The sequence below is a fragment of the Cydia pomonella genome, chromosome 13, assembly GCF_033807575.1.
Source record: "Cydia pomonella isolate Wapato2018A chromosome 13, ilCydPomo1, whole genome shotgun sequence".
NCBI classification, from domain to species: Eukaryota; Metazoa; Arthropoda; class Insecta; order Lepidoptera; family Tortricidae; genus Cydia; species Cydia pomonella.
In genome coordinates, this window is record NC_084715.1 from 11,327,050 (window position 1) to 11,338,669 (window position 11,620).

Genomic DNA, 11,620 nt, shown 5'->3' on the forward strand with positions numbered 1-11,620 from the left:
ACCGTCGGGCTTGTGGCCAACCGATTTTCTCGACGTAGATTACCGATTTTGTAGCGTATTTTGTTTTTGGTTCTCTTGCATACCAGATGCATCGGCCACGCCGAGTTGCTGCAGAGCCGCGATCCTGCGACCTAATTGTCAAAGTGTAATAAAGGGCCCTGCGAAGGCCGAAAAACAAAAGCGTCTTATCAAGTTGCGCTTTCGAGTTAAGCCAAAGGCCGAGCAGTAGGAGGACCGTGACTACATAGGTTCGATTTCAAGCCACTCTTTTGCAGTTCGGCGTTAGGTCTTATGCGATGCCAGGCCTTCTACTTTATGCAAACTTCCTCACTTGCGCTTGGCCATGGATACAAATCCATGCTGTCCTCTTTCGCAGCTGGGCTGTCTTGCTCACACCTCGCCATTGGTTGTATTATATTATAACGCGCCGCGATCGGACGCTTCGGACGTCCAGCTATTCATACCTGGCCATTGGTCAAATTCAAGCCTTGTTTAGACTTTGCCTTTAAAAACACTCGATTTAAACCTTCACGATTTAGGCCAATCAAATTAGATCCAAAAATAGCGTATTGAGGAATTAATTCCCAGTAAGCTGGAAATTGTTTTAATACATTTATTTGGTCCTTAATGCGTGTAATCCGAGTTTGCTCTATCCCAGGAGGTGTGCATATATTTTGGGATCCTTAGGAGATATTTTTTTCCTTTTGATTGCCAAACCACTCGATGTAGAAGGAACCCACTATCAATTACAATAGCACTTGGTGGATCAGACACTGGTAAGAAAGCGTTTTCGGATTATTAACATAATTTTACCAAAAATAATAAATGACGACCTTTTTTTATTAAGGTACCTTAAATGAATGAATCAATCAATATATTTTATTGCAAGGACATAGTTAATATATAGTTAAATTAATACTCGTAATTAGAACAAATTTTCCGTCGGCCGTACCGTTGTCGATTTACAAGCAAAAAAACTGCAAAAGAGGAAACATTTATGCACACCTCCTGGAATGGAGCAAACTTGGATTACACGTATATTTAGGTTGAAAAAATCTTATTGTGTTGGCCTAATTGTGACACATTATTATTTAAGAAAACGGGACTTAATCGCGTTTGATTAAGTTCTAAAATTACCTCCAACGTCAAAATAATGATGTCAACTTTACACAGTCTTCTCTGAGACCATGGGGACAACGCCGTCCTTGAAACGTCTGGTCAGAGGTAATTTTAAAACTTACCCTATTAAGTCCCGTTTTCGTAAACAATAATTTGCTATTTAAGACATTCGTGGCCGTTGGTACTGGTTCTGACAAGAACCAATGGCCAATGACTAAGCCCCTACTGAAGCTCGGCCTTTGCCCTCACATGAATGAGCTTCGCAGGAAAGCTCTAGAGGTTGCAAAACCCTGTACGGAGTACGGCCTATGTCTTACGTCTTCGCTTACACTTGGACAATGGTTGGCTTGGCCTCCGGACTTATGCGAAGCACGGTCTTCGAATTTGCTTACACTTGACCTTACCTACTAGTAGAAAAGGCGCATAATTAAATTTTCTATGGGACAATAACCCTTTGCGCCAATTTTTTTTTAATTTGCCGCTTTTTTCTACTGGCGAAAATGGCTTGTCAGACTATATATAATACAACAAGTAATGATGTGGCTATTGGAACGCACCTCTTGTCAAGGCCTAAAAAAAAGTGAACTGTCAGATTGGATAAGTATGTGTTGGGATGGGAAGGTCAATCACAAGTTTTTTGAGTTGAGTGATTCATTATCGAGGGGTTCAATTAGTTTATTTCCTGTTACATCAAATTTTAATACAATAACATACAGTGCCATTTAAGATAATCAAGTATTATACCAGTATGATAATAACAATGTTGTTATACACGAGTAAGGGCTACGAGTGAATTGTTCAATGGAACGAATATTGTAAATTTGTGTTTGTGTATGGAAAGTACCTTTCTGTACAATGCCTTTCGATTTTTTGTGTTGTGTGAGGCCGGGGGTGGAGGATGTGTGCGAGTTAGACTATTCCCACCAGTCCTTGACGGACGTTCCTACGGAAGTGTTCGTCTATGAAAGGACGCTCGAGACTCTACTATGTAATAGCAACCGAATTAGCGAGTTGCCGCGCCAACTGTTCATGTGCCATGGCCTGAAGCACCTGGATCTCAGTGACAACGAGCTTCAAGCAATCCCTACGGCCATCTCTTCCCTGGTCAACCTTCACCATTTCAACATCAGCAGGAACACACTCGCCTCGTTACCTGACACCATGAAAGGCCTGAAGTATTTAACATTCTTAGATTTATGTGTTAACCCTTTGGAAAAACTTCCCGATGCCATCACAAATCTAATTGCTTTGCAAGAATTATATTTAAACGATACCTACCTTGAGTATCTACCGGGTAATTTTGGACGACTTGCTAATTTACGTATACTTGAGTTAAGAGATAATTATTTAATGATTTTACCTAAATCTTTGTCTCGCTCAACTGAACTTCTCAGACTTGATTTAGGTCAGAATGAATTCCAACAATTCCCTGAAGTAATTGGAAGATTTATAAAGCTGAGAGAACTGTGGATCGACAACAACAGTCTGACAAGTATACCTAGTGTAATCAAACCTTTGGAGAACTTGATACATTTGGAAGCTAGCAATAATATGATCGAAGAGCTTCCTGTTGAAATTGGATACTGTTCAAAATTAATGGACATAAGTTTATCAGCAAATGCTCTCACTCAGCTTCCAGACAGCATCGGTCAACTTGGCAATCTGACAACACTAAAATTGGACAATAATAGGCTGTATTCTATCCCAGAGAGTATAGGTCAGCTTTCAAATCTAGAGGAGTTAATGCTCATGTGCAATTACATAGACAAAATCCCGTCTTCTATTGGTCTGCTCAGAAAATTACAATATCTCAATATTGATGACAACATGATAAGAGCAATACCCCCTGAGATAGGAAGTTGTTCAAGATTATCAGTATTATCATTGCGAGCAAATAAATTGACTAAGGTCCCGCCAGAAATTGGTCACCTTTCCTCCTTAAAAGTTCTAAACTTAGTGAGAAATTCTCTGAACAGCCTTCCTCAGTCCTTACTGAATTGTGATAATCTTGTTGCCCTTTGGCTGTCTGAGAATCAAAGCAAACCTCTTGTGCCTATGCATTCTGAAGTGGATCCACAAACCTATGAGCAAGTCCTCACTTGTTTCCTCTTTCCCCAAGTGCCTTTGACCCCCATTGAAAACAAATTGGAGAATGACAAATCTGAAAATGCAGAAGTTCAGCCGTCTGCACGCCATATTAGCTTTGTAGACATGAAAGTAGCACCTAAAATACCTGAAAAGCCAGGTCAGTTAAGAAGAGCGCCAACACCTTATCCAAAAGAGTTAAGGGCTCTGGCCAAACATGCCAGAAATATTCACAAAGATGGTACACAAGATGTGTCTCCTCCAATGCAAAATACTGTATTAATCAAAGCTGCTAAAATAACACCTACACTACAGCAGAGATTTGCATCAGATAACAAGAAGGAAATTGAAGATGGCAAGGATAATACAGATGGCAATACTGATCCTATGAAGGTTTCTGTCTATGATAATGTTACACCGGATAATGCATATGACAGACCTCTTGATCTAGAAAAGACCTATAAAAGTGTAGATCATGCATTGTACCCTGATAACAATGTTGATGAGGATAATGATTTTAAACCTGTTAATCACTATAACATGTCACAAAAATCACATTTTGGGAATGAACATAATACTGAAGTTTATTCTTCAAGACAGGAACTTGATAGGAATAATGTTCCAGTACCTCAAAATGTATATACCCATATGGAACCTAAGAATTATCATAATAGCAATGAAAATAATTACCAAAGCAATTTCAATAGGGTACACAGTCAACTACAAAGATTAAGTTTAACCTCTCAAGATAGACGGTCAAATAATGAAACCATAATATCAACACATTTTGATGACAACACATATAATCACAGACCCGTAATAGACAATGCTAAAAATTTTGAGGCCATTTACCATAGAAGAGAACATCCCATAACGAAAGGAAATCACCATGAAAGAATTTATGAAACTGAGAGCTATGGTTATGCTAATGACAAGAACTACAGCCAAAGCAATTATGACTGTTACAGCTATCACCCTCATGGCAATGCGCCAAATCCGCGAGTACACACTATTAGCCAGGTCGTCAGCTCGACAACTATGCCTAATTTGAGTAACTACAGCAGCGCCTATCCAGGCCCCCCTGTAGAAAGTCATCATTATTCTACATCATCTCCAAATGCCAATATTTATGGAATGTCAGCCTCAAGTCCTACTTACATCCCTACGCAGTCGCCAGAATTGTATTCACCAACAGGGCATACAAATACTACTAATCCATACAGGATGACGAACACACCACTTATTTCGGATGACGGTAGTTACAATCATGTACACGCTCCTTCAACACCTAACATGTATGATTTGTATGACGCTATACCAAGTCCTTCAATCGGAGCTCCGTCAAACCCACCGAGCGTGATAAGCCATCGCCACAGCCCAAGCAGTGCAATGTCTGAACCAGTATATGGTAGAGGCCAGCCTCCGCCTTACCATGTAGTAGCTCCTTACACGAAACACGCTCAATATTTCAATGGAACGGGTGGATAGTGTTTAATGAAAGGAAAACAGAAGATCTTACAAAAACCCTGCCCATATCATCAATAACAAGTAAGTGGCAAGTGTTAGTGATCTGATGTCTGTTTTCTAGACGTGCAATTTTAATGTGATACCTTCATACGTTGAAGTTGAAAAGGAAATACTGAGGTGCTACAAGGTGGATTTTATTGTTGGAATGTGTCCAAAGGAATATTTTTATGACTAGTTCTTTAGTGCGATGTGAGTGCTTCATACGTTTAGAGCAGTGCTCGGAAACAAAAACCAACCATTGCGTACTTCGATAGTGACAAGCTGTGGTGTACAACGACTGGCAAATCATTACTTCCGGGCACTGATCCAATTGATCATGATTGTCTAAAAGTCAGAAAAATGTGGCTGCTGGCGTAGCTATTGTCATTGATGCCAAAGTAGTGACTGCAGCTACAATAGAGTAATTATTTAATTAAATTGAGTAGGATTTATGGCATATATATGTATATGGCAAACTGTAAAAAACGAGCACTCTAGGTGACAGCGTAGGTACTGGTTTAGTACATTGTGTAACAACTATGTTGTTTCATTAATTATACTGTTATGAATATGATATGATTGTTAAAGTAATAATCAAATTGATAAATAAAGCCTGCACGGAAAGTTGTGAAGCTCAGCTATATGTCAGCAATAATACTTAAAACTGCAAATCTCTATACAAAGTTGCATACTTTAAGAGTTTCACTCGGTGGCATTACAATTTATGATGTATGCGAAAAAGAGGTCCCAGTGCTGTATAAAATGTATGGATCCGAGACCTCAATTATTGCCTTGCTAAAAATTTGTTCACTCTAAAAGAAGGTAAATTTGTATAGCGACCTGCAGTCATGAATACTATAATGAACACAAACATTTTGTCCGCTGATTATTATAAGTACCAAAAATATTTCTGAATTATCGTTTATATCGTCACGAGTTTTTTTTTTTGTAAGGCGCTTATAAAAAACTAAGGTTTTACTCAGAGTAAACCCCTAAAAAAATTAAGTACAGAATTAATTTCTTGTGTTCACCCAAATTTTGTTAATTGCTATTATTAACTGCTCTGATTCCGTAAACATTTGGCTGACAATCCGTCCGCTTCCCGAAATTGGGCGAGCGAAATCACCCATAAAACTTTTTATAATAAAGTTTTCTGGGCAGGCATTGCCTATTTACATTTTATCTATTACAATCTTGAAATGAAGGCTTGCACTAAACATTTTAAAAATATTTTTGTAAAATTTGTCTCATGTGATATGATGTTTGTATTGTATATAGAACTAACTTCAAATATATATTTAATTTTTACTGTGTATTGGAACTAACTCTTATCTTTGCATTTCATTACTATATTTCTGTACGTATATATGTTTTGCCAGATGGCGTATCAGGGCCGCAATTGTCTTTGACAGGGGTCAGCAAACCGCGGCTGTTCTACTTAAATATATATATATATAAAGTTTTTGAAACAGATGGTTTTTTCCTCAAAAAGACAAATGTGGCCACGACCACGATAGACGCACGGTCATTAATGAAGATCTAACTTTTTACAGGGCCTAGGTATATTTAATTAAAAATTGGTCGCAATTTCCTTAATTTTTAGATTCATTCATAAAACTGTTAACTACTATTAATGTAAGAAAGATGCAGCCTAGTTTTGTTTATGGTATTGCTTAGTTGGGAAACCCCTGATAATTCAAATTGGCCGCTAGAACCCAATTTTTTTTTTAGTCCATAAATAAATAATTAAGCATTCGTATTTAGGTTTAAAATATATCAATGGACAACTCTCCGTCTCACATTAGGCAATTGTAATACAGTGAGCGATGTTTATAATACAATACCATGTAAAAATAGGTCGACTATTTTAATTAAATTCAACTGCCGAAGAATTTATTGTGACATGCAATTAAGTATTAAGCCTGATTTATCACAATTAGATAACGTTTATATTTATATAAGTTTATTTTTGAATGTAATGCTTTAATTGTAAATTTAAATTTAATTATTTTTTATGAGATGACGTCGCAATAATTACTTGGGTATTTTTCCATTTAAATGTTAATTAATATTAATTGTGCCATTGTCAAATTAACACACGTAATCGACTTTTCCTATCAGTACCCCTAGTGTAAATAAATTCGATTTCGAAACGTGACGTACGCGTTTGCGTTTAGTCTCATTTTGTATTGGATTTAGAAAGAGCGCGCCAAGCGGGACGTTTTGGAAACTCAAAATCCTATACAAAATGAGACTTAACGCAAACGCGTGAAACGCGTTCGTCACGTTATGATGTCGATCAAATTTACACTATAAGGGGTACAGTACCTACGGGACAATAACAACTTAAGTTTTATGATTTTTGTATATCTTTGAAGTGAAAATACGGCTCCAACATAAATACATAAAAAAACATACGTAAATAGTTTAAATTACTAAAGTATAAACCAACTCTTTAAAATATTCTAGTCAATATGCAATTAAGTTATACGGATTTTGGTACATAAAGCTCTAATCGAAATTAAAAACATTGGGACCATTATAAGAGCGTCAAAATTATTCTACGTTCTTATTGCAATGTAAATAGTTTTGTATTCGTAATATGTTTGACGTGTCCTCAGACACGGGTACTATCTATATCTGGTATAAATTTTGCCTGATCTGTTGCCGTTTCAGTTATAAAAGGTTAAAAGCTAAAATTAAAATATGTAGTTGAAAAACCTGATTTGTGGTGTAACCACACAAATGTGATTAAGAAGTATGTAAGTGATAGTAGAACTTGTACAGTTATGAGTAGTACATTTGCAATGGTTAAGACGTATTAGAATTTGTAGGACCAATATAAAATACAACAAATTTTGTTTATTTTAGTTCAAATAATTTCATAGTAACAAGTGTTTTTAAATTCTTTGAATGTTTCAATTGACGAGTAGTTTTAAACAATAAAACGAACACATGAGTTTTACTAAAACTGTCCATAGTTTTATTGCAGGTAGTTATTATGTCTAACATAAATCTTTCAAACCGCAGGTTATTGTTACAATCAATATGTGGTTTCATTGAAATTGTACCTGTTTCAAGTATATATATCATGGCATTATGGTATTAGTCGAGTTATATAGTTTTCCTGTTTGTATTTTTCTCAAAATCCCCATCCCTTTAGAAATTAACATTTATGACCCAACTACGGCAAACAAAAGCAGGGTTATTTTTATAATATGTTTTCTAACTTGAAGTATTTAACTTTATCTTTAAATGAATATAATATACCTTTTTTAATGTCCTCGTATTTTATCTCAGAAAATCCGATCCAACTATATCAATTTCTTTGTTCGAAATTATTCATTTATTAGTTGGATAGATTTCTAAATAATAAAAAGGTATTTATTTCCGTAATGATACATATTTTGAAATATAGATAATTAGTCTACGTATAGGTATTGTACAATTAGTAAACGCCGCATTTAAAAAGCACATAGCTACTTAAGATTTTGCACAAAGGTGGACCTCAAACACAATAAAATACATCACTTATTACAATTATAACAGTCCATAATGTTAACAATAAATAACAAAGCTTTTACCATTTATTGCTTTTCCTAAAGCATAAGTTACAAGTTACATAAGTTTATAAGTCAATTTAACTGAGATATTAATTAATTACAGAATAGGTACTCATGTAGATTGAAGACTTAGAATTATTTGAAAAGCATGTCCCTCCTTTCGTAAAAAACGGGATCTATTTAAGCATTATTCTGTTTACCAATGTATGTAATCATATATTTTATGGATGATAATTTTTGTTATTTAAGTAAAACTACATTCTGCATAATTTTATTAAATGTAATACATATGTAATACAAAACGCTACATTCTGAAGACTGAAACCTAAAACATATCATTATTTTCTTGTTTTATATCAAATAATTATGTAACTCTAAAAAAATAGTATGTACTTAATTCTCAGGTCATTTCCATGGGGCAAATTATGTATATCTGCATTTATTAAAAATGTGTCTAATCTGACAAAATGTTATTCATCTACAATTTTATTATCTTTAATATAATATCTCTGCTACTTTTATATAGAGCTATTGTTTGTCACATTGCATCCATCAAAATAACCACCCATTTAATAATAGAATAGGTATTAAAAATCTATACCATCCGTTGTTTATAAAATAATACCAAAATGTACTTCACTTATGCTTTTTTAATGTTATAATTTTTCATAAATATTTTTTTTTTCGTGCAGTATCAACTCTTATCAGTTTTGTATTCAAACAAATTTAACTTCAATTTAGATATTAGAAATACTCGTAAATTTGATATGCGGGAATGATACGAATAAGTCTTAAGGATGAAAAGTGTTTTCAGAAGTGATGGACCATTTTGATTGTATTTATTTATGCCTAATAGTATTTTCATTTTATTCCAATTTTTTTGTAGCTCTTCGACGTCTGAGTATAATTGAATTAAATAGTCCAAAATGAGAGTTGTTGGATTGTCCTATTGGTACAACAAGGGACAACATGTTAAGCTATATCAGATTAAAATCGCACTTTGTGTTATTGTTATTTAGAGAATAATTTTCTTAACTCATCAGCTCACTTTACAATAAAAAGAGTGTATATGAACTCATCTTTATCTAACCATATTGTCTAAATGCGTTTAGTTCTATGAAAACGATCATATAATTGTAGATATTGATGTTTTTAAGAACTGGCAAATTAATTGATACAAGGCACAAACTAGTATTACAAAATAAATGGTTAAGAAGATCTTTGTACAAAGTAAACATTTAAAGAAAATAAAAATGTAGGTATGTCATTTTCAGTTGGAAACTTCAATGCGAACGTACTAACTCTTTATACGTCCGGTAAATGTAACTACATAAATACAGAACCTCTTAGTTAAAAATTGTACAGCTCTTAAATATGGTCTAAAACAAATTTTAATAATACACTGTAAACTGTTTTTATTTCCATGTAACTATAAAAGGTCTTAGGTGAAATATTCTTAAAAAATCTATATAAATCCTATACAAAACAACTTTGGTTTAATACAAATTCGATAAATATTTTAAAACTTTTGATCTATGCTTCTGGGCTATAGAAAGAAAGAAAGAATAATATAAAATTTAGTGTCAGTGGCGAAGAATAAAGTTTTGGGTTCAAATATTTTCTTTAGTATATAATATAACATCTATTATCAATTTAATTAAATTTATTTGCGACACAAATATAGCATAAAAAATGACGATAAAAAGGACCCCGACAGCATAATGCCACGTAAACAGGCTCGTGCGGGTTTTCAGTGGGGACCTGACTTACTGTAACTAATTAACGACACAAATAGGCACAGAAATGTAACGTATGATAATGGTAATGTAAGGGTTAATGGTAGCTTAGTAAAACAAATACTGAGACTAGAATAAGAAACATGGTACATAAATACTACATACGTAACGTAAAACAAGTAACATTCTGGTAAGAAAAAATATAGATCAGAAAGCTTTATCTCAATTAATGTACAGCGAGATGCGAAATTGCATGGAGAAATTATAAATGAATAAATTGATAGTCGCCATGCACTTTTACGGCTGATGGTACCTACGTAGGTATAAGTAGATTTCTAAGAATGTAATAGTGATTTTATGAGGTTATAAAAGATTTTATTTATTGTGCCATAGATTTAATTAGAGTACTTACTTAAAATGTTAAAAATGTTATATTTCGATGACTAATAAAACAATACTAATTGTAAATTAAATACATATGTAATTTCGTTTCCTAAAAGTTTACTGTCCCAAAAGATGGCGGCTATTTCTTACAACGTTGAAATTAGCTTGTATAAACTTATCTGCATAAGTACGTAGATGAAAATTATTATTTGAGCTCTACACCTCAGCAGAGCAGAGTAGGGTAACAAATGAAAAGAAGATAAATCAAGTGGACTGTTGTTTTCATGTCGAAAATATTTTTCTTAATTATTGGGCTGTTTATTCTAGCCTAAGGATATAAAAGCCTCGTTAATGGGGCGGTTAGAGTTGCATCTTACGACATGTCAGGGTTCTCGCACTAAGACGTGTTTACGATCACAATAGTCGTGCCGTGAATGCGACATAAAACATGTCAGCTCGTTCGTGTCCTGCAAAATATTTGTTGAAACTAGTGCTAACGATGTGTTAGAATGGTACTGAAACGATTATAAACGGCAATATTACATGATTTGAAAATCCTGAAAAAACAACAAAAAAATGTAGAGTCAGACCAAGCAAAATCGGTAATAAATCGTATTTGACAGCATAGACTGCAAATGTTTTTTTAAGCATCAAACTTTATGAGTTAACTTGGTCTTGGTTTGATTCTACCTTCATAAAATATTTTTTAATGTTTTCTATTGCTCTAAATGTAATTTTTGTACTTTGTTAGGACCAAAACGTATGATGATAATTTTTGGAAATTTAATAAATGTATTGTTGATTTTTTGGAAAGAATTCAATGGCAATTGATAATAGAAAATTTTAAAATTAATCAAAGAATTTATAGAACTCAGAAAAAGAGGTTTATACGGGTATTGTACAAATACATTACATCTCAATTCGAATTATAAATTAAAAAATATAATTGACTTATAAAATAATAATTTGCGATAGTTATTTTATACAAAGGAGAAATATTATAGTATAATTTAGTCAATAATCTTATTCGTTAAAAGGATAAGTAAATGTAGATATTTTGTATGTATTTCATTTGTATTTATCAAGTTTTTATTACGCTTTGTCTGCTATGTATGATTACTCAGTGGTTAGTAGAGTATAGGGTTTAATAAAGAGTTTGAAACTGTATTTATTTTATTTTATATTATACCTACTGCCTAAATATGCTATACTAAGGGTTGGCAAAGT

The 11,620-nt window shown here is 33.7% G+C and overlaps 1 protein-coding gene across 1 annotated transcript; it reads left to right on the forward strand.

The window, feature by feature from the left end:
- The first annotated feature begins 520 nt into the window (after positions 1-520).
- Positions 521-11,560, forward strand: LOC133524198 (protein lap1). Its single transcript, XM_061860078.1, has one exon. The coding sequence runs from the start codon at positions 1,975-1,977 to the stop codon at positions 4,690-4,692; it is 2,718 nt and encodes a 905-aa protein (XP_061716062.1). The 5' UTR covers positions 521-1,974; the 3' UTR covers positions 4,693-11,560.
- The last annotated feature ends 60 nt before the right edge of the window (positions 11,561-11,620 follow it).

Bases quoted from the DNA above. Each gene is read 5' to 3' on its own strand.
- LOC133524198 (XM_061860078.1), top strand. From the start codon at position 1,975: ATGCCTTTCGATTTTTTGTGTTGTGTGAGGCCGGGGGTGGAGGATGTG.